This window comes from Dromiciops gliroides, chromosome 6 (genome assembly GCF_019393635.1).
Source record: "Dromiciops gliroides isolate mDroGli1 chromosome 6, mDroGli1.pri, whole genome shotgun sequence".
Lineage (NCBI taxonomy): Eukaryota > Metazoa > Chordata > Mammalia > Microbiotheria > Microbiotheriidae > Dromiciops > Dromiciops gliroides.
This window is the reverse complement of record NC_057866.1, coordinates 69,342,038-69,364,609: the sequence shown is the minus strand read 5'-3', so window position 1 is coordinate 69,364,609 and position 22,572 is coordinate 69,342,038. Positions and strand designations below refer to the sequence as shown.

General features: G+C 35.4%; 1 protein-coding gene across 2 annotated transcripts in view; it reads left to right on the top strand.

Moving 5' to 3' along the window:
• PI4K2B (phosphatidylinositol 4-kinase type 2 beta) overlaps nucleotides 1-19,662 on the top strand; it is a 39,153-nt gene extending 19,491 nt beyond the window's left edge. Inside the window, exons 7-11 of one of the 2 annotated variants that reach the window (XM_043972886.1) lie at nucleotides 1,013-1,112; nucleotides 3,018-3,151; nucleotides 8,548-8,607; nucleotides 15,429-15,492; nucleotides 17,479-17,610. In XM_043972886.1, coding sequence (XP_043828821.1) covers nucleotides 1,013-1,112; nucleotides 3,018-3,151; nucleotides 8,548-8,607; nucleotides 15,429-15,449 — 315 coding nt within the window. In that variant the 3' untranslated portion in view covers nucleotides 15,450-15,492; nucleotides 17,479-17,610. Of the gene's footprint in view, nucleotides 1-1,012; nucleotides 1,113-3,017; nucleotides 3,152-8,547; nucleotides 8,608-15,428; nucleotides 15,493-17,478 lie in introns of both variants that reach the window. The other variant, XM_043972885.1, reaches the window with a different exon arrangement.
• The last annotated feature ends 2,910 nt before the right edge of the window (nucleotides 19,663-22,572 follow it).

Here is a 22,572-nt window from a genome sequence, read left to right as displayed (position 1 = left end):
AACATGTATGATGGGTATCATTTTGCTTGTCTTTTCAAGAGAGGTAGGAATGAAGGAGAGAATACTCAATTTTTTTTGGGGGGGGGGTGAGGCAATTGAGGTTAAGTGACTTGTCCAGGATCACACAGCTAGTAAGCGTTAAGTATCTGAGACTGGATTTGAACTCAGGTCCTCCTGACTCCACAGCTGGTGCTCTATGCACTGCGCCACCTAGTTGCCCCGAGAATTTTTTTAAATGAATGTTAAAAAAAATTTTTTTGAAATGGAATTGGGAATTATTTAATGAAATAAATTAAAATATGCATATATTTTCAAATAAAATGTGTCCTGGCACTAAAGAATGGGGTTTTACTATATTTGGAACCTACCATTCAGAAACTCTATTTGGGAATAATAAAAGGAAATTTCCTTACTGATCATTTTGTACAATGTTTTAGGAAAGTACAGATTTTTAGAGTATGGTAAATAAGCACTTTGCTTCCCAAGTTGAAATGGTAACCTTGATTTTTTTTCTACTGTAGATGTTTTAAATATGTACCCTTTAAAATGTAATGATGTTTTGAAAACACTATAAATGTAAAAGATATCTCTAGCCATAAACTAATCTTGTAAAAATCACTCTTAATTTAATCCATCCCGTGGTTTTAATAGTGTTTGAAAGCCTTACTAGAAGGAGAAAAAACACCTGTTATATTTCTGTTTTATATTTTAGCTAAGGATACATTTTCCAAGCCACTTTTCCCATAGATGCTCAATAAAGATGTCGGATGTAAAGTAAAAACAAAGAAAGAACTAACGGTTCTCAGGTTCTTGCTTTATTTGATACTGGCCTTTTCCATTCCAGTATGAAATTGCTAAAATTCACCATATTGTTAAAACATTGTCTGGCAAGTTTATGATAAAATCTTTAGAGCATATATTTCTTACAATGTGTTAATTATTTTAAAAGAACCCCACACTATGTAAGTATTTTTATATTAAGCTTCTTACCAAAAACAATTTTCCCCCTTAGGAAACAGAGTGGATTACTAGTAAAGAATCTCTTATTAAAATTGCTGCAATTGATAATGGTCTAGCATTTCCTTTTAAACATCCTGATGAATGGAGAGCATGTGAGTATTTTATGGTTATCCATATGGTCATCTAGATTCATATTACTCCTTTTCTTTAAAAATAAAAAAAAAAAGGAAGGGAACCAAGTTTGCCCACATGGCCATGGAAGAAATTTTGAATGGAATGTGATCCAGCCTAGTCTTTGCAGAGAAAGGCTTATGAAATAGAAGTGAGAAAGAATATCTTTATGATGGCACCTATATCCAACTTTTCAACCTATCTCAAGAGTTTTCCACATGAAAATATCTCTGAAGTTTGTCAGCCAGTCCGGAAGCCTTTACCATAGCCTTCTCATTCTATTACTACTGCTACTACTATGTGGCACTGTGAAGTCTCAGATTCCCTGCTGACATCTTAAAATTTGTATTCTGTGTAGCAGAAGCTCCCATTCTCCATGTCTCTAAGGCCAGTGCCACAGTTTTAAAATTTGACTCACACAGGTAGGTAGTAAACTTGGTCAATTTCACATTGACTCAGAGAATTTATCATTTGTTACCTGTTCATCCATATAGTAACATTAAATTTTGGGTCATCATCTGTATAAAAATTATCAACTTCTGATGATTTGAATTCTAGTTACTATATTTAATTTGTAACTAGAGGCAAGAGGCCCTTTAGAGGAAAGGACTCTGTTGGGAACATTCCTTTCACTATTACTTCCATTGGCATTATTGTGGCTAAACTATTTTATTACTTATTCCTTTTTTCCTGGTTTATGTGTAGAGATTGGAGTTAGCCAATAGATGTGGGAGACTAAAACTGAGTATAACAAAAATTTTGGTGTATCCCTATGAAGAACTGAACTAAGCCATCTGTGTTTTCAGATTTAATTGTAGTGGATGTGCTTTGCTGATAGAGAAAAATTATCTGTTTACAGAAATTTCAGTGGTACTACCTACACTTAACAGTGATACTACCTCTTAGGCACATACATTTCTGTTTTTCAAGTCATGGATATAATAGTACAATTGTATGCCTTTCTGTAATACATTGTTCAAATGCGAAAAGTATGTTTGCCTAAAAGACTTATTTTATGGAAAACTTACACTAGGCCAGCGCTCACATGGAGGTCAAGAAGAAGCAATAGTAGGACACTCTAAAGGTTCTTTAAAGAACTTTGGAATTGATTATGAAACATGGGAGACACCAGCACAGGACCTCCCAGCACAGTGTGCCCACATTAAAGAAGATGCTGTACTTTATGAGCAAAAGCAGAATTGCAGTAGCTCAAAAGAAACACGAGATGCACCAATTGAGACATCTCTACTCCAAATGATCATGTGGAGTATTTGTGCCCTACCTGTGTTAGAGCTTATATTGGTCTGATGAGCCACAGTCAGACACACTGTATACCTCAACCCCAACATAGTAATGTCATTTTGGTCCTCTTTGAGAACAAAGGATAACAACCAACCCATCAGAATTTATCTCTAAACACAAATTCTCAATATACAATTTATGGAAATAAGAGATTGTTTGAAGTGATCACTGTGATATTTCAGGTGGTGGATGGTAAGTAGCTTGGTGCTGGACTGACCATCATTGAGACATTATAGATTGCATTTAAGAGTCATGCCTGAGGCTGAAGAACATATGAGTGTTTAGGTTAAGAAACCCTTGATATTTAAAAAACTGTTTCTAGTAGGACATTTAACTTGCCTGCTTAACTTCATTCCAGGATCTCTAGGTCTTATTGTTGGAGAATTTCATTGCAAAATACTTGTATTAAGGTGATATTAAGCACTTTTTGTGTGTCCGAGATTGCCTTCAGCCCTTAGAAATATACACTAAGTGGTGTGATGAATTTCCTATCCTTGTATTCAAGCATATCATCTAGGCATTTTGTGAAATGAAAGTTTTCTAAAACTTTCTCATGGACTGAAAATACTTTTATTCCCCATTAGATCCTTTTCACTGGGCTTGGCTTCCTCAAGCAAAAGTTCCTTTTTCTGAAGAAACTAGAGAATTAGTTCTGCCTCGTATCTCTGATATGAACTTTGTACAAGATTTGTGTGAAGATCTTTATGAACTGTTTAAGGTAATTAAAATCTTATCTGAAAATCTCTGAGCGTGATATAAGGAAAGAACACTGGACTGAGCAATCAAAAGACGTGGGTTCATTTCTCTTCTTCCACCCTGCCAGCTGTCTGATCCCGGACAAATTACTTCAGCTCTTTAATCCTCAATTTCCTCATCTGCAAAGTGGGAATAATGATCTTTGTCCTACCTCCCTCACAAGGTTGTTCACAATGAAATGAAATAACGTATGTGAAAGCGTTTTTTAAACTGAAAACCATGGACACACACACATACATACATACATACATACATACATATAAACAGTGTACAGGTTTTTTAAAAATTAGAATTAGTAATCACTGGACTATTAGAGTTGATTTTCATGTATGTACAAAGGCAACAAAAAAGAACTGCTGTCACTGGATAGAGTGAAGAGGAAGAGAAATTCTATTTAGAACTCAATGAGCATCTCCAGATCAAGTCAACATATACTTGGTGACTTTAGTGCCAAGGTGAGCATAGGAGAGGATGGTGAGAAATATGTCGGGGATGTTCTTCATGGTTGTAAGATACTCAGATGTCTTCTGTTGTGTTTAGTATAATTATTTCCTGAACAAAGTTGGAAGACACTGACTTTGAAAATGCTTAGTAAACATCACAAAATCCTGATATTTGCTAACTTAATAAGAAACGGGAGAATTACTTCTAAATAGGTAGGTAGTTAAACATTACCTAGTTAGAACAAGTCAAAATTAATTTCAAACTAGAGAATAAAGTCAGGAAGGCACAGTGGACTATTATAGGAACTTGAGCCTGACTTAGACAAGGTGTTGATGTTGAAAAACGGGAAGTAGAAAAAGGGGTGGACATCAACACAAACTATTGCTGTTACCTAGTGTAAATGAAGTGATCCTCACAGTGTAGAGAACAGAGGAGCCCAGAAATGCCACCAGTAAGCAAACATTTGATCTCCGTGTCAGAATGAGACAGCTAGTAGCCAAGCACTGATTTAGACCAAGCGTTACAGTGGAAGATGGTGAGTAGTATCTGGTTTAAAAAAATAAAGTGATCAATGGAAAGAGAAGTCTGCAGAAGACATGGGAAACCTAACTAAGCCCAATTGTCCTAATGACACTTTAAAGTGAAACCACAAGGACAAGTGTATGAAAAACAGGACAAGCTGCCAGTGTTTTAAAGTAACATTCATCATCCTATGGCCCCATTTAGATTCTTAACACTTCAGTCTCCAATGTGCTAGCTAGTAAAGAAGTGGAAATGGAACATAAGAAAATGGAGTCAGGAAGAGTGGCTGTGATTTAATTGGACCAATTAGATACAGGGAAAACCTGTGCTGGGTAGCAATTTTGAAAGCATTTGGGGATTAATTTATAAAATGTTTAATGGGAAATTATATTAATATTAAAAACTACCAAAGCTTTACAGTGTTTTTTCATCTTAGTAAAAGCTTTATAAAAATTATATACATAAACTTTAAAGATTTCCTCAAGGAAAATGAGAAGGGAATAGGTGGTTTTTGTGTGTGTGTGTTTGTGGGGTTTTTTGCAGGGCAATGAGGGTTAAGTGACTCGCCCAGGGTCATATAGCTAGTAAGTGTCCAGTGTCTGAGACCAGATTTGAACTCAGGAACTCTTGAATCCAGGGCCGGCGCTTTATCCACTGCACCACCTAGCTGCCCTGGGAATAGGTTTTCAAAATAGTTTTCTACAGCCAACCATGCCTTCTCAGACACAATTGACTGAAAATTTGTAATGAGTGCAAGATCATACTGTGCTTGATATTTGTTGATTTTTAAAAAAATGTTAAGTAAAGACAAATAGCTATCTTGAAAGACTCTTCCAATATCACTGTACTAAAATAATAATAGAATGTTCTTTGTTAAGAGTCAAAAAAATAGAGAATCTTTTCAAGTAGTCCCTGAATATAAGTATAAAGTGAATCATAAAATAGGGTAGTATATGTTTACTTCTCTCTTAAAGGTCTTCACGTAATCTAAGCCGAAAAAAAAAGCCTACAAATGATGATGTTTTCTAAATACTCCTGTTTGCCAATGATACACCAATGGCATTGAAATTCAGAACGTTATATGATTTTCTCAGTGGAATTTATGACCACTTGAAAGGAATTGGTCTTATAATATGTAAGAACTACCGTATGAATGAGTAATATCTTTTGCTTAGAATATGACTTGGAACGAGATGGAAAATTCATTTGAGTTAGTCTATCAATACATATGTCTTAGCCACTTGATAGGTAATGAACTAGACCCAGGATAATAGGATGAAAAAAGTAGAAAGGATTACATTTGAGATATTGCAAATGTTTTTCACAGTCTCAAGCTGGTCTACACAAACATCTTTTTAACATCAGTATTTTTTAGTGGCACTCTGACTATAAACCCTCCCATGGACCTTTGAAGGATCAAAAGTGAAAGTGCCCCAAAGGTCAATAGGAAAATGAATAGTGGGTGGAAAGGAGAGTAGCATATCACTAATGATGACTTATGTGCAAAAAGGTGTCCATAAAAGAAGTACAACAGAAAATTTGTGATCAGAAAATAGCAGTCCATTCATGTAGTGAAAGTTACATTTGTCAAAAAAAAGTTTTCTGAGTTCCTCTGAAAAGTCTTGTTGTTTCACGAAGATCATAGGATAATAGTTTTATGGTTGTAAATGACCTTAGAGAGGTGATCTAGTCCAACCATCTAATTTTACAAATGAAGAAACACACTGATGTTTCATTTCTTAACGACTTTGCTAGTCAGTGCAAGAACTGCAAGGGTGGGACTAGACAAGATGGCAGAGTAGGAGGAAGCAGTTCATCCTGGCTTTCTTTCTGCTCACCCCCTACAACTACTCCAGCAATGATCTAAGAATATCAGACTGAGTAGTGATTGAGAAATCTATGGAGAAACTGTAGTGGGTTATCTTTCCAGCCCAAGATCACATAAACTTGAGAATCTTTCCAGCAAAATCATTGTAAAGTAAGACTGTAATGTCAGCTCTAGCAAAAAAAAAAAAGAAAGAAAGAAAAGTGAGGGAACCAGCATAGGTAAAATTGTCACTTATTGCCAAGGAGTTGAGAGTGTACTTTGAAAACCCCAGAGGCACAACTAATAATTGAAAACAACTTCAGCAAAGTTGTAGAATATAACATTCTCACATAAATCATTAGCATTTCTGTTTAGTAATAATCCCATTAAAAAGAGAATTCTATTTAAAATAACCCCAAAATTACATATAACATATTTGGGATTCTATCTACCAAGATACACATAGGTACTATATTAATACCACTGCAAAACACTGTTTAAGCAAAGAGAGGCCTACATAATGTCAGAATGTTAATTCTCATGGGTAGGCCAAGCTAATGTAATAAAAATAATATTACCTCATTAACTTGATATAATGCCATACCAATCAAACTACCAAAGGATTACTTTATTAAATAAGAAAAAATAACAAAATTGCCCTGGAAGAACAAAAGATCAAAAATTTCAAGAGAATTGATGGGAGAAATGATGGGAAGAAAGTAAAAAGGAAGTGTTCTAGATCTAGCATTCCAGATCTCAGAACTATAATGGTTTAGTTTGTAAAACAGATTAGGTACTAACTTACAGAAGTTAAGAACCTAGTAACCTAGTATTCACTAAACCCAAAGATACTAGTCACTAAAGTAATGGTTCATTCTTTGGGAAAAATAGACAGCAGTCTGGCATCAAGAGGTTTAGGCCAGTGCCCCATACGATATAAGCACCAAATGGATGTATAACCTAGATGTAAAAGGCCACATCATGAACAAATTAGGAGAACAAAGAAGAAATTACCTTTCAGATCTGTGGATTAAAAAAAGAATTCATGACCAACAAGGGATAGAGATCATAGAAAATAAAATGTATAATATTTCTTACATAAAATTTAAGTTTTTGTTTATACAAATCCAGGACATATAAGATTAGAAAGTAAACAATTAACTAGAAAAAAGTCTTACAGCAAGATTTTCTGACAGATCTCAGTTCCAAGATATTTAAGGAACTTATTTAAATTTATAAGTATCAGAGACCTTCCCCAATTGATAAATGGTCAAAGAATGTGAACAGGAAGTTCCCAAGGGATGAATTCCAAGATATTTATATATGTGTAAAAAAAAAAAAGGCATCAAATTGTTTAAAATTAGAAAAATGAAAAATTAAAGCAAATCTAAGTCCACCTCACACTCATCAGATTGGCAAAATTGACCAAAAAAGGAACATGACAAATGTTAGAGGAGCTGTGATTAAACAGGTACATTGACATATTTTGTGCAGTTGTGAATTAGTCCAGCTATTGTGGAAAGCAATTTGGAATTATGCCCCAAAAGATACTAAGCTGGCATACCCTTGAATTCAGTAACTGCTACTCAGATACTCCAAAGAGATCAAAGAAGAAAGAAAAGCACCTATATATACAAATATATACCAGCTTTTTTCATTGTGGTATTTTTCAATCATGTCTTAACTCTTTATGACCCCATTTTTGGGGTTTTCTGGGCAAAGATACAAGGATACTTTTCGATTTTCAGTTCGTTTTACAAATGAGTAGCTGAGGCAAACTTAGGTTAAGTGACTTGCCCAGGATCACACAGCTAGTAAGTATCTGAGGCCAAATTTGAACTCATGAAGATGTGTCTATCTGACTCCAGACCTAGCACTCTAGCCACAGTGCCACCTAGCCACCCCATTGTAGCTTGATATAAATGCTTGATAATTGAAAAAATTATATTTTAAAAAAATATCAAGAGTTTTTCTTAATATGGAAAGTCCTTTGAGTATGTGTTCCGCAATGAACAATGAGTTTATTGTCTGAGAATCTACTTATGCATGTTCAGTGAGGCCAGTCATGAGATTAGTCCCCAGGTGATGTGTTGCTTTCGTCACAGAGGTTCTTGACAGTTTACTTAAACAGATGTCTTATGATCCACTCACATGAAAATCATGTGTCTTTTAACAAAGACATTTTAAACTTCTAATAATTTTACATCCTAAAATCTTGGTATTTTGGGCTCCACTAATCTCATAGTACTAACTCCCAAAAAATGTTTATTGGTTGAGTATTATGCCTATCCTTAGAAATGTTAAATAAAAACCAAAACTACCCTACTCAGATAAGTAAGTTGTCTTCCAAAATGAAGTTTCATCAGAGTTAACTTTGCATATGTATGAATGTTATTTATCAGTGAATTTCTGTTTGAATTAAACTCGTGCTACTTTTTGTGTCGAATTATCAACTCTGATCATATAAGTCTGTGAACTTGAACTAAATTTTAGAATTCATTATTACTCATGCAAAAGCAAATAATATATGGATGAGATCTTGGTGTTAAGGAACTTTTAATATTTTTTTTCTTTCTGTCATAAAGACTGATAAAGGATTTGACAAGGCCACTTTTGAAAACCAGATGTCCGTAATGAGAGGCCAGGTAGGTCATCTTTTTTGCAATGTTTAAATTATCATATAGAAAACAAACTATGACAAATTCATTTTATCCAGTTTCAGTTGAGCCCTCACTATTGCATGTTGATCCTTTTATTCTTCCCTTATTGGAGAGGGGGAAGGAAGATGGGTCTTCATTTATTTGCATTTTTATTGATATCTTTTTGCTTTCATATTACCCAAATTTTCCTGTTTCCCCTACCTTCCCCTCCCCCCCCAAGAGAGCCATCATTTAAAACAATAATTTTTTTTAAAAAGAGGGAGAAGGGCAGAGGAAAGGAGAGGGAAATAAGCAAAATCAGTAAATTGAAAACATCTGACAAAATATGCATGCCTATTTGCTCTTTTCCTACTGCCTTTAAAAGTATCCATGTTTCCCCCATCCCAAAATCTTTACTTGACTGTATTATCCTCTCAAGTTCTTACCAGGCGCCTTTCACAGTCAAAGTCCTAGGAAAAAGCTATCTATACTTACTGCCTACGCTTTCTCACATCCTTCTCTTCCCCTTGCAGTCTGGCTTCTTACCCTTCCACACTATCAAAACTGTTTTCTCTGACGTCTGGTAATATCTTTTACTTTGATTTCTTTTTTTCCTTTTTTTTTTTTTTTTTTGGCAGGGCAATGAGGGTTAAGTGACTTGCCAGGGTCACACAGCTAGTAAGTGTCAAGTGTCTGAGGCTGGATTTGAACTCAGGGCCAGTGCTTTATCCACTGCACCACCCAGCTGCCCCTCTTTTTCTTAATAGTGCCAATTTTAAGCGGATTCCTATTCTCTAGGACAAAAATTGAATTTCCACGTATCTACAGTACTGATAAAGTACAATATTATTCACTTCTCTCCCTCTCCACGCATTTGAGTATTCAGAATGCCTAGAATTTAAACAAAAGCTCAAGTGTGATCTTTAAACTGCCTCTTCACACTGCCTTGTATACAAATTTGGCTCATTCAGTTTTTGAAAAGCTGTGCAAAATCTTTCTTTTAGTGCATTTAGTCAGTCTCTTAAGTAGTAGATCCAAAGGAGACCTTTAGATAGAGCTACTGAATCTCCAAGAGGTCTCCCACATGCAGCTATAGTCATGACTCCCACTCTCTTATTCACCTTAAGAATGATAGCCTTGCAGACCTTTTTGAATTTTGTCTACATTCTTCTTAACAGTCTGGTTCTTATCAAGTCAACTTATTGTATTTTATTGTGTTTGTCAAGGATCATCTGATTATCTTTCTCATCAGTTTTGCCTTGAAGCTTCTCATCATTCAGGGTAGCCTTCTTATGAAAGCATAAGATTCAGTTGAGTTCTTAGAAGATAGCTTCTCTCTCTGCTTCTGATCTTCAGCCTTGTATTTCTCAGCTTCCTGGACTATAATTTAATGAATTCTTTCCTCGAGGGGCCTTTTTTCATTGCTGATGGTGATCATATTCTCCTTGATTGTGCTTTTATTCGAAGCAGATACATTGAGGATATCATTTGCATGAATGTCAGGTCACTACAATCTAAAACCCCAAAGTGTGTGGGTGGGGTTTCCTATGAACTCAGATTTGCCAGTTATCCTTTGTCATTTTCATAAAACTGGATAAGCACAGAAAGCTCCCTGTTTGAGTAAATGGTGAAAGTTTATGTCTGCTTTGTGGGGAATGGTGATAGTAAGTTTGATCAGAATTTCCATAACTGCTGGCAGTTTTCTGTATCATAGAAGTATGACACCCCACAGCAGCAAGTCCTGAACTTTGTCAGTTTTATCATCAGACAAGATGGCAGCCTTCATAGCAGCATAAGCAGCAGCTTCAATAGGATTATTACCCTTGATTATCTCATTACCCTTAAAGGAGCCTTGCAGAAGATTTTGGAATTTAAGGATAAGAGTAGAATCGTGGGTCTGTAACTTGGTTTGGGCATCCCTTAGACCCTTTTCCTTTGTGCTCCTGAAGTCCACATTTAGTTCCTCAAAATGAGTAGAGATGATAGAGGTATGAAAATTGGTACCTTCATAAAAAGAGTCATTCACAATACTGGAACGCAGGCTGTACTTTGCGTGTTCACAACTGACACTGAGGAGGTGGACAGCCTTTTTGTTCTCACTCACGTCCTGGTATTCAGCAATGAATAGTTAACCACATAGTTGCCTATAAGTGCCTCACCTGTGCTCATTCAGCATCTCCTCCCCATAACCTACCATGCTCTCAGCAGCAAGGCTGTACCAGCCACTCAGCTCACGGGCTTACATTAGAATGCATCTCCACACTCTGAAACCCCTCTCCTATCTTTCTAGGGCCACAGAAATCCAAGTTCCAAACTTAAGAAGTTTCCTGAGGGCTCAATAGCCAGTGCTGTGTTAGGATTCTCTGCTGTAAAAGAGCTGTTTAAAAGAGTGGGAAAAGGGAAGGAACAGGGTAGGGGACACACACACACACACACACACACACACACACACACACACACACACACACAGATGGAACACAGACTGAAGCATGCTATTTTTCACTTTAATTTTTTTCTTTTATTCAAGTTTTCTTGTACAAAATTACTAATATGGTAATGTTTTACATAATTGTACATGTATAACTCATATGATTGCTTACCACTTCAGGGAGGAGTTGGGGGAGGGAGGGAAGGAGGGATAGAAATTGAAACTCAGAATTATATATAAAAATGTTTATTTCTTTAAAAAAAAAAGAAAATCTCAATGATTTCAGGAAGAAGAAAACTCAGACTTTGAGCATATAAACCAATAGGGAAGATATTAACAGCAGAAGGAAATGTAACCTCCAGCTATAGTAAATAAATTTAAGCAATAGTGAATAAATACTTCAGAACAAAGGGAAATGACTTAGTACCTGGTGAGGCAGAGGACCCTGTGGATTTCAAAGAGACCAAAGAACCACAACAAATTTCCTGAATGGTTTGAAAGAGAAATGAGAATTTTGGGTGCAAAATTTATGACCTTTATACCAGAAATAATTGGCAAAATAGAAAAACTTGAATCTGTGATGACAATTCTCAGTGAAGAAACAAAAGAATGAACTGATTGGATATACAAATTGTTGTTTATCCTTTTCATTCTTAAAGAGGACCAGTGACATCAGGAGGGTGATGTCTTGACTTGCAGGTAAATTGGATTTAAGTGAGGTAGAACTGTTCAGAGTCATCAGCCTCGATCTCCTCCAGAGTCATCAGAGTCCAATGACAAGATATAGGTCAGGATGACTGGTGGTGACCCACAGGTATACAAGTATAGAGAAGTGAAAGAAGCAAAAAAAAAAAAAAAACCAACACATTAAAATAAAACATGCTGTTCATTCAAGTCAAATATAATGATCTTGAAAATGGGCTGAGCAGAGACAGTTTAAGAATATAGGACTCCTTGAAGAACACAAGTTACAGGGGGAAAAAAACCCAAACACTGTAGTGCAAGAAAATAGCCCAGAACAATAATCAAAGAACAATTGAAAAAATCCATAGATCATCTTTAGGAGCCAAAAAACAAAACAAAAAATAATCCAATGTTGTAACCTTTAAGACACATACATAGTGGTTAGATTTAATGCTTTTATGGAGAAACAGAAATTCTGCTAGTGACCAGGAATGACATGGTCAGACCTGTGCTTTAAGAATATTGTTTGGACGGGAGCCACTGAATCAACAGCACTTGTTTCTGGAGCTCTGAGTCCACAGATAGTAATAGGAGTCAAATAACTGATCAGAAGGATATAACAGCGTCTGTTTGACTGAGAACAGGACTCAGCTGCTTTGCACACACTCAGATCTGGATCACAGCCCTGGGTGGCAGTCCCAGGACAAGGAGAGGAGCGTTAGCACATCAGAGCTTGTGGCTACAGGAGAGCAGTGACCCTTGTCACTGAAAAGAGTGCTTCTGGTCACTTATAAACCAGAGCACAGGCCAGGAGAGTAGTAAACGTACCTCTCCTTAGATTATACCATCCTAGAAGAATTGAAAAATTACAGGACCCTAGAAGTATCTCTGAAAAAAGCTACACAAAACCCCTGAAACTTGGGACAGTGCACCCTCCACCCTGGAAGCAGAAACCCATTTTTTTTTAAATTAATAAAGTATTTTTTTTCCTGTTACATATAAAGATAGTTCTCAACTTTTGTTTATACAAGCTTTCCAATTTCAGATTTTTCTTCCCCCCTCCCCTAGACAGCAGGTAATTTGATATAGGTTATTTATATATATATATATATATATATATATATATATATATATATATATATACACACACACACATAATAACATTAAACATATTTCTGCGTTAGTCATGTTATAAGAGAAAAATCAGAGCAATGATGAAAAACTTCAAAATAGAAAAACATCAGCACCAAAAACAAAAGAAATAGTATGGTTCATTCAGCATCTATATTCCACAGTTCTTTTGGGTTTTTTTTTCCCCTGTATTTGGAGATCCTCTTCTATCATGAGTTCCCTGGAACTCTTCTGTACCATTGCATTGGTGAGAAGAATATAGTCCATCACAGTAGATCAACACTCAATGTTGATGATACTATGTACAGTGTTCTGGTTCTGCTCATCTCACTCATCATCAGCCCACACAAGACCCTCCAGGTTTCTTACAGCACAATAGTATTCCATTGTATTCATATACTACAACTTGTCCAGCCATCACCAGTTGATGGGCAGCCCCTCAACTTCCAATTCCTTGCCATCACAAAAAGAACAGCTATAAATATTTTTGTACATGCAGGTCCTTTTCCCTTTTTTATGATCTCTTTGGGAAAAAGACCCAATAGTGGTATTGCTGGGTCAAAGGGTATGCAAAGCTTTATCGCCCTTTGGGCATAATTCCAAATTGCTCTCCAGAATGGTTGGATCAGTTCACAGCTCCACCAACAATGCATTAGTGTTCCAATTTATTTTAGAAATGAGGCCTTTATCAGAAGTACTTGCCATAAAAATTGTTTCCCAGATTTCTGCCTCCCTTCTAATTTTGGATGCATTGCTGCAGAAACCCATTTTAACAAAGAGTTAAAAGTCAAGAAATAAACTGGAAAAATGAGGAAACTACAGAAAAAATTCTGACCATAGAAAGTTGCAGTAGTGACAAGGAAGACCACAATACACTCAGAAGATAACAAAGTCAAAGCTCCAATATCCAAAGCTTCCAAGAAAAATATGAATTGGTCTCAAGCCATGGAAGAGCTCAAAAATGATTTTGAAAATCAAATAAGAAAGGTAGAAGAAAAATTGAGAAAAGAAATGAGAATGATATAAGAAAATTATGAGAAATTAGTCAGTAGCTTGGTAAAGGAGACAGAACAATAATGAAGAAAATAATGCCTTACAAAATAGAATAGGCCAAATGATAAAAGGCATAAAAAGTCCTTGAGCAGAAGAATGCCTTGAAAAGCAGAATTGGCCAGATAGAAAAAGAAGCACAAAAATTCACTGAAGAAAAAGAAAAATCCTTAAAAAGTAAAATCAGCCAAATGGAAAAGAAGGTACAAAAGTTGACTGAAGAAAATAATTTCTTAAAAATTAGAATCGAGCAAATGGAAACTAATGATTTTATGAGAAATCAGGAAACAATAAAATAAAAAGAATAAAAAACATTGTAACTAGGAAAGACTTCCTGTTATAGGTGGGATTTGAGCTCAGTCTTGAAAGAAACCAAGAAGGCAACTCAGTCCAATCATGGGGTCAGACATTGAGAAGGTTTGGATATGGCAAATGGTATGTTGTATTCAAAGAACTGCAAGGAACCCAGTGTAGCCAGATCGTGGAATACGTAAGAGGGGAGTAAAAATATTAGAAAACTAGGGGGAAAAAAGTGGCCATGTTATAAGAGCTTTAAATGCCAAACAGGAATTTATATTTAATCCTGGATATAGTAGGGAACTACATTATCTTTTCTTTGAGTAGGGGAGAGACACCTATGCTTTAGAAAAATCACCTTGACAGCTAAGTAGAGGATGGATTAAAGAGGGGAGAGTCAAGGCAAGGAGACCAAATAGAAGACTGTAAAGTTGTCTAGGCAAGAGGTGATAAGTCTGAACTAGGATCCTGGTTTTATAAGTTTTATAATTTGCTATCACAATCATTTACATATTATTGTAAAGATAAAATTTGGGGGCAGCTAGGTGGCACAGTGTATAGAGCACCGGCCCTGGAGTCAGGAGTACCTGAGTTCAAATCCAGTCTCAGATACTTAACGCTTACTAGCTGTGTGACCCTGGGCAAGTCACTTAACCCCAATTGCCTCACTTAAAAAAAAAAAGATAAAATTTGGTAATGGATTGGATATATGAGGTGAGAGGGAGAATTGGAAGATGACTATTATTGCTCCCATTCTTTTACTAAATAGGAAAAGTTAACTAAATGGTAAAAAGATACTGCTAAGTAGTAAAAGTACTGACCTTGAAGTCAAGAAGACTCAAAGCATGCCTCAGCCACATAAAAGCTATATGACACTGGGCAGGTCATGTAACTTCTCTCAGCCCAAATTCCTTCCATTCATTCTTTTATGACATGAACTTAAGGATAATCCTGGTTGTCTCTCTCTGAATGCACTTCAGTTTAAGCACTATCTTTCCTGAATGTAGTACACACAATATTATAGATGAATCAGTCCAGGAAAAGAGTACAGTGAATCTCTAATATAATTTTCTCTGAAGTTCTCTCTTTTATTGCAGCCCTAGCTTTCTTCGCTGCCACATGGCATACTGGTAATTCATATTGACCTTGAAGTCAATAAAAATGCCCACGTTTTTTCTAAATGAACTGTTGTCTAAACTTTCTTTCTGTGTCTTCTACATGGCCTCACAAAAATCAGATGATAAAGCTAGAGTCTTAAGGGTCCTCAGATGCCACCTAGATCCAATCTTCTCATTTTACAGGTGAGGAAACTGACCTTGGATACATTACTTACCCTCCCAGGGCTTCCTATTTAGTAGAATGGAGGTACTGTTTTTATTGGCTAATCTTTTCTTACTATTTACCTGTCTTAGGTTTCTTTGGTTTGATGACTTTATAGACTGTTTTCTTTGGAGTGCTTGAGATATCTCCTTTTATCTTAAAATCTGTCTTTTACTGATGATTAAACTCAGCTTTGCCAAAATACGTTAATTTGTGGGTACAAGTCAGTACCCTTTGCTTTTTTGGAATATTATTCCATTTTTTCCCCAATTTCTCATAATGTAGGAGTAGACATTTGTGATTCAGGTGGTATTTTCTTGTTAACTAATGGTCTGGAATATTTGTTGTTTAATATGAGTTCCAAAGTTTGATTACAGCATTTCTTGGTATGTTAATTTTGTGCTTTCTTACATTTAACCACCCAAGGAATCTTTTTAACTATTTTTTGCATTACTATACAAATTTCCCAAAACATAGAACTGTAACGATTGGAATAATGCCACCTGCTGGAGACTTACTGTAGAAGAGTTCTGCCCATGAAGTGAAGGTCTTTGAGGGCAAGACCAGGAGTCTTTTCTTTGGCGTCAGGGAGTGACGCAGGCTAGTGGGAGGAGGAAGGAAGAGACTGGCGCTCGCTCTCACTCTCTTTCCTGAGAACGCTGGTGGAGAGGGGAGCTAGAAATGTGCTCTCCCTTTAATAGATAGGAATCTAGGCCTTTCTCTCTCTCTTTATCAAATTCTTATTCTCCTTAATAAATGCTTAAAAGTCTAACTTTTGCTAAAGCTTATAATTTATTGGCGACCACTCATTAAATAGTTTAGACAGTTTAGCTAGAATTTTAGCCCTTAACAGTATTCAAACTTTATTTCAGTTGTGTTCCTCTGGAAGAATTGTGCTTCTCAGATTGTCTCTTTACATTGTTCCTTCAAGATCAGTTGCTTTGGCTTGTAGAGGGTCTCATGTTTTCATTGAAACTTCCTTGTTTTTGGACTGTGTTCTGATGACTTTCCTTCTACTGCTGCAATTTTTTAGTTGAAACTCTTCTGTTCTCTTTTTCAGAGAATCTGCTACTTTGAAGAGATTTATTTGTAATTTTCCCATATTTTCTACTCTCCTGTTTTCTTCATTTCTTCTGATTTTGCACCTATCTTAATTTCTTTATTGTTTCTCTGAAATGTTTTTGAAGTTATTTTTAACATTTTATTTTTAACATTTTTTTATGTTTAGCTCCAAATTTTCTCTCCTCCTCCTGCTCCTCCCCTACCCACTGAGAAGACAAGCACTATGATATTCATTATTTATGTGAAGTCATGCAAAACATATTTCTATATTAGTCATGCTACCAAAAAATCAAGAAAAATAAAGTTTAAAAAATGTTTCACAGTTCATCAGTTCTCTCTCTGGGGGTGAAAATTATTTTCCATTGTGGGTCCTTTGGAATTGTCTTGGATCATTGTCTTGATCAGAATAACTAGATCTTTCACAGTTGATCATTAAAATATTACAAAATTCTTCAGGTTTTGCTCATTCTGTTTGTCATTTCTTATAGTACAATAGTATTCCATCACAATCATATACTACAACTTGTTTAGCCATTCTCCAGTTTATTTTTCACTTTATTTTTGGAAGTTGTTGAAGTTGTTCACTTGCCACATTGGGATTTTTTTTTCATAATTGAGGGAGTGTTTTCTCTTTTTCAAAGATTGAGCTATTCAGATTATATCACTTACCAAAATGTCATTGTCATGAGATCCTATTTAGACAACTAGTTATCTAAAACTTTTCTATTCATTTAAATTCAAGGTAAAATGAAATTTGTTGAACCCAGTGATGCCTCTTTTCAAGTTATGCTTGTTTACCAGAATCTTGGATAAAAGAAAATGGAAATTGTATTTTGCAAAATAATGAAAAATATTAATTGAAAGATTTTGTTATTTTTATTGATGCTTATTTTGTCTTTCTATAGATTTTAAACCTTACTCAAGCATTGAAAGATGGGAAAAGTCCTCTTCAGCTGGTACGAATGCCACGTGTGATTGTGGAACGAAGTAAGAGTGGAAGTCAGGGTCGGATTGTCCAATTAAGTAATTCATTCACTCAGACTGTGCATTGTAGGAAGCCTTTCTTTTCATCCTGGTAGCAGATGTAAGATGAAGAACACTGGTCTCTTGCCTTTAATTAGGAATGTTATGTAAAAGATTTTGCAATAATATAAATCTTTTATAGACAGCTCCAACTGCCAAAACCTTAGATAACTTAAATCTTTAAAAAGGTTGCATTTTGAATGTAATCAAAAGTTTACAGTTTTTGTGTCCAAAAATTGTGGATTCTACATCAGGGAATAAGCAAGTAACCCGTTGTTTATATTGTATTTTTATAAGATAGATATACTTTTAATTGTGTTGTTGCTACTTTAAAAGGAAATTTTACAGTTTACATATGCTGGAATGACTGTATTCACTTTGGAATTCAAAATATAAAATTGTCTTTTGTTTAGTTTGACTATGAGAATGTGAGTTTGTGAAATTACTCTTTGTATTGCCCTTGCAAATGAAGGGAATATCCTTGTTAAATTTCTTCAGATTCCAAAATGCCTTAGGTTTGAAACTGACCCATCTGGGTTTGAATGCAATAGTTAATAGAAAAATAAATTAGAATAGATATATTGCATTTTTTTTTAAAGCTGCTGTTTCTGAAACTTGAAAAATGCACCTGAAAAAGCCCAGTCAACTTTGTAATAGGGACCAAAAAAAAGTTTAAATTTGCATTTGATTTTTTTTCTTGTATGTCTATTTTAAAGTTATTTTTGGAGAATTCTTCATGTTACTATTTTCTTTCTCTAACATCAAAGAGGACTTGGTATAATAAAGGTGCAAAATTCAGTTTGAGAGTGAAAAATGAGGGGTTATTCATTGACTAGTATAAAAACAAGTCTCCAGGTACTTAAGCTTTGAAGTATTTATCACTCAATGTTCATTTACATGTCTTGCTTAGGATCTAAGAACAGGCTGCTTTTGTTAATAATGAACTTTTTAAAATGAAAAATTGTGCCCCAAAGTATATGACATTGCATTTGGGGCCCTACTGTGTACTGAGCCTTTAAAGCAGCTTATTTTTTAAAAAATAATTTATGCTATTTGATATTTCAGTTTGTATTCAAAGTCAGTTTTTAAAAATTCTCTGAACAAGCGATAGAGGCAAGTTAAATAGATGATCCTAAAATCATTTACATTTGTTTCTGAAATGCATTTTTATACTTAACTGGCTGTGTCTGACACTGAGAATTTGTAATACTTTCAATAAATATTTGCTAAATTGAATTAAAATAAGCCATGTGAAGATGTGACATCACTAGAAAGTCAGCTTTTACCTCCTGTACTACTTATCCCACTGACCACCTCTCTTTGCCACTTCATCCTGGGAATGACCACATTACTGTATCACTCAGTTGGCCATCACCAGAGCTGTCCTTTCACATGCTTAAGTTCACAGACTTTGTTGCTCACACAGGCTGAGGGGAAGACTTCACTTGCTTGTTGTATAAAAGAGCTTCCTCAGATGTTGAGCCACAGTAGGTGATAGAGAATTCCTTGACTTTTTGGTTAGTCTCCGCTTGTGATTCCTGGTTTGTAAACACATTTTTGAAGCCACTGACCTCAAAAAAAAAAAAAGGGTAGGGGGGAGTAGAACCCATTGTCTTCTTAGCACCCCCTGAAAATTACCAAAAACAAGAACCATCCAAGGTAGGATAATGTAGAGTTGATTGTAAACTTTAAAATGTACCCTGATCTGTTTTTTCATGAATAGTAAATGTGTTAAGTATTATTTTTGAAAATTACTTTCGTTTTTCAGTATTTCACACTTTGCTATGTTCTATTTTTTTAATGGAAAGCAGAAATTTGCTTCAGTGCTACTGTTTTATATACTGTAAGAGAAACTAGCACAGCATTAGGATCTTCTATTTTAAATGGCCAGGTTATGCCTTAAAACTGAAGGAAATATGCATAATAAATATTTCTAAATTCGAAATGCAAGTCAGTGATATTTTGTAAGGTTTTCAGGATCTTAGTTCTTATGTAAATACTTCATTAAAAGTTTTAAGAATGAGTATATTTGAGGTTGCCAAATAGAAGACTTAAAATAATAAAAATCATTGTATCAAAAACCAAATTTGTCTCGTGTCTATTGAATAATTAAATGTGTGTGTTTGCACATTACTGTATATTGCAATATAAATGGAATAATATTTACTTTTTTTGTGTAACTGAGTATTAAAGTTAAATCCTGAATTATGTGAGGGCACATGTTCTTCAGAGACCTGTAACTAAATCTGTTCATCTCTGAATCACTTTCCTCAGGCATTTAAGTTTTTAAGACTTTAGAGTTGCAAAATAGTTGCCATTCTATATTGGTAGAAGATATTTCCTCACTAGGGATTTCTACACTATCAGTTCTCAAGTGTTTTGATCTCAGGCCCTCTCTTAAAATTATTGAGGACTCCCCAAAGAACTTTTTTATGACCATTATATCTATTGCTGTTCACTATTTTAGAAATGACAATGTCTCAGTATTATTACAAAAATAGTTTGGACTTTACTAACCCCCTAAAAAGATCTCAGGGTATACTTTCCACTCCAAAATGTTGCCTTTCTGATGTTACTTATTAATGCCTACAAGATATAATCAGAATAGTTCTTAGGCAAATTTATGTTACTATCTGCATAAATAATAAAAAAGAAGATACTAACCTAAATAAAGTCTATTCTTAAGAACCCAAGTTATCTGACTCCAGTACCAGTATGCTTTCCACTATGCCATGCTGCCTCATCTAGAAAAGAACAGAGTCAAGATGACAGGGTAGAGGAAGCAACTGAGGTCTCCCAACATTAAAATAATACAACAGCAAAGCCAAAAAAAGGTCATCGTGAGAAATTTTTGCCAGCACAAGACAATTTAGGAGATTGGAGAGGTCTGCAGCACTGGGCTGGGAATCCACCTCGATCCCACTTGGCAGCAGAACCAGCTGTGGGCCCTGGAGGTGTCAATAGCAGTAGCTGCAGTTTTGAGAGCTCCCAAGACTAAGAGATGGTAAAGGAATCTGACAGCTACTCAGAAAGAGATTATAAGAGACCCTTACATTAGGACAGGGTGCTGTTTGGCAACTTCATTATCTATACTAACTTTCAGGTCATAATTCAAGCTGAGAGAAGGTCTTGCAGTAATGAAGGAATGAGGGCCCTGAGGAGCAACATCCTTTGCAGTCAGAAGGGGTCAGGGGCCCCTAAGAGCAACATCAATTTTGCTCCCAAAAGAACAGGGGCCCTTAGTAGGGACTAGAAGGCAGACCACACCTCTCCTCAGATCACACTATCATAGAAGCACCAGAAACTTCCAAACATATCTGAAAACAGCAATGTGGAAAAGCCTGAAATTTGACAGTGCCCCCAGCATGTGAACAGAGCCCAACTTTAACATAGAGTTCAAAGTTCAGAAATGCACTGTGGAAATGAGCAAACAACAAGAAGAACCTGACCATAAAAAGCTGCTTTGGTAATGGAAAATCAAATCACCAATTCAGAAGACAATGATGTCCAAACAGCTACAAAAATTTAAAGATAAAAACCTGAATTGGACACAAGGCCAAATTTAATTTTTGGAAGAGCTTTTAAAAAGTACTTTTAAAATTAAATAAGAGTGGTAGAGGAAAAATTGGGAAAGGAAATGAGAGCAATGCAAGAAAATTATGAAAAGACAACAGCTTAGTTAAAAAAAAAAAGGGCAAAAAACCCCCTTAAAAAACAGAATTGGCCAAATAGAAAAAGAGGTACAAAATTTCACTGATTAAAAAACTCACTGAAGAAAATCCTTAAAAATTAGAATTGGGCAAGTGGAGGTTCATAATGATTCCATGAGACATGAAAAACCAAAAGTCAAAAGAATGAAAAAATAGAAGAAAATGTGAATATCTTGTTGGGAAAATAGGTTGAAGAGAAATAACGGATTATTGGACAGTCTGAAAGTCATTATCAACAAAATCCTAGATATCTTATATCAAAAAATTATAAAGGAAAACTACCCTGATATTACCAAAACCAAAGGATAAAATAGAGATTGAAAGAATCCACCAATCACCACCTAAAAGAGATTCCAAAATGAAAACTCCAAGAAATACAGCCAAATTCCAGAGTCTTAAGTGAAAGAGAAAATATTCCAAGCAGCCAGAAATATTCAAATATCATGTAGCCATAGTAAGGACTCACCATTTGATTAAAAAAAAAAAACTGCTGGGAAAACTGGAAAGCAGTTTGGCAGAAATTAGACATAGACCAGCATCTCATGCTATATACCAAAATAAATTCAAAATGGGTAAATGATTTAGACATAAAAGGTGATATCATAAACAAATTAAGGGAGCATGGAAAAACTTTATTTTTTAGAGCTATCGATAATGGAAAAGTTTATGACCAAACAAGATATGGAGAGGATCATGGGAAGTAAAATGGATAATTTTAATTACAAAAAATTAAAAATGTTTTGCAGAAACAAAACCAATGCAGCCAAAATTAGAAGAAGGAAACTGAGAAGTGGGGGCGAGATTTATAGCAAGTTTCACTGATAAAGTCCTCATTTCTCAAATATATAGGGAACTGAGCCAATTTGGGGGGGGAGGGGAGCAATGAGGGTTAAGTGATTTGCCCAGGGTCACACAGCTAGTAAGTATCAAGAGTCTGAGGTCACATTTGAACTCAATCCTCCTGAATCCAGGACCAGTGCTTTATCCACTGCACCACCTAGCTGCCCCCCAAGCCAAATTTGTAAAAATAAGATCCATTCCCCAATTGATCAATGGCCGAAGGATGTGAACAGGAAGTTTTCAGAAGAGATCAAATCTATCAATTGTCACATGAAACCATTGGTTAGAAAAATGCAGATTAAAATAACTAATGTACCACCTCATACCTATCAGATTGGCTAACATGACAGAAAAAGAAAATGATACATGCTGGAGGGGATGTGGAAAAATAGGTTACTCCAATGAAATACACCCAATGAATTGTTG